Genomic DNA, 472 nt, shown 5'->3' with positions numbered 1-472 from the left:
CCCAGCCCCCAGCGCTGCTTTTCCTCAAGGGCACGGGAAGGGACGGGATCACCGGGGGCTCCCGCAGCCGGTCCCTGACGCCGGTGCTGTCCCCAGGTGCCAAGGAATATGTGTTCCCGCGGAGGGAGAGGTTCCCGGTGTTCTTCCACCAGGAAAACACCTCCTCCATCTTCGTCGGGGGCGAGGGGAGGCTCTACTACTACGACTTTGCAAGCCGCGAGAACTACACGGTGAGGAGTCTCTGCTAGCGGCCCCAAAGCCCTACAAACGTGTGCGGGACCCATCTCCCAGCCCACATTCCCGGCTCTCTGCCCAGCCGGCCCCATCCCGCCAGGAAAGAACGGCCACGGGTGGGTTCTTCCCTGGGTGTGATCCTGCTGCCCCACAAGGGAGGGCGATTCCAGCCGGGGGTGCTTTTCGGAGTGTGAGCAGTGACGCTCGGATTCCGTCACTGCGGAGAAGCTACGATCCC

At 64.4% G+C, this 472-nt stretch overlaps 1 protein-coding gene across 1 annotated transcript in view; it reads left to right on the top strand.

The window, feature by feature from the left end:
• SEMA7A (semaphorin 7A (John Milton Hagen blood group)) overlaps positions 1-472 on the top strand; it is a 33,525-nt gene that overhangs the window by 13,349 nt on the left and 19,704 nt on the right. Inside the window, 1 exon segment of the mRNA XM_008641973.2 lies at positions 97-230. Within this exon segment, the coding sequence (XP_008640195.2) occupies positions 97-230 (134 nt within the window).

Source organism: Corvus brachyrhynchos, unplaced genomic scaffold, assembly GCF_000691975.1.
Source record: "Corvus brachyrhynchos isolate BGI_N302 unplaced genomic scaffold, ASM69197v1 scaffold309, whole genome shotgun sequence".
NCBI classification, from domain to species: domain Eukaryota; kingdom Metazoa; phylum Chordata; class Aves; order Passeriformes; family Corvidae; genus Corvus; species Corvus brachyrhynchos.
The sequence above is the reverse complement of the archived record's forward strand: the minus strand, read 5'-3'. Positions and strand labels throughout refer to the sequence as shown.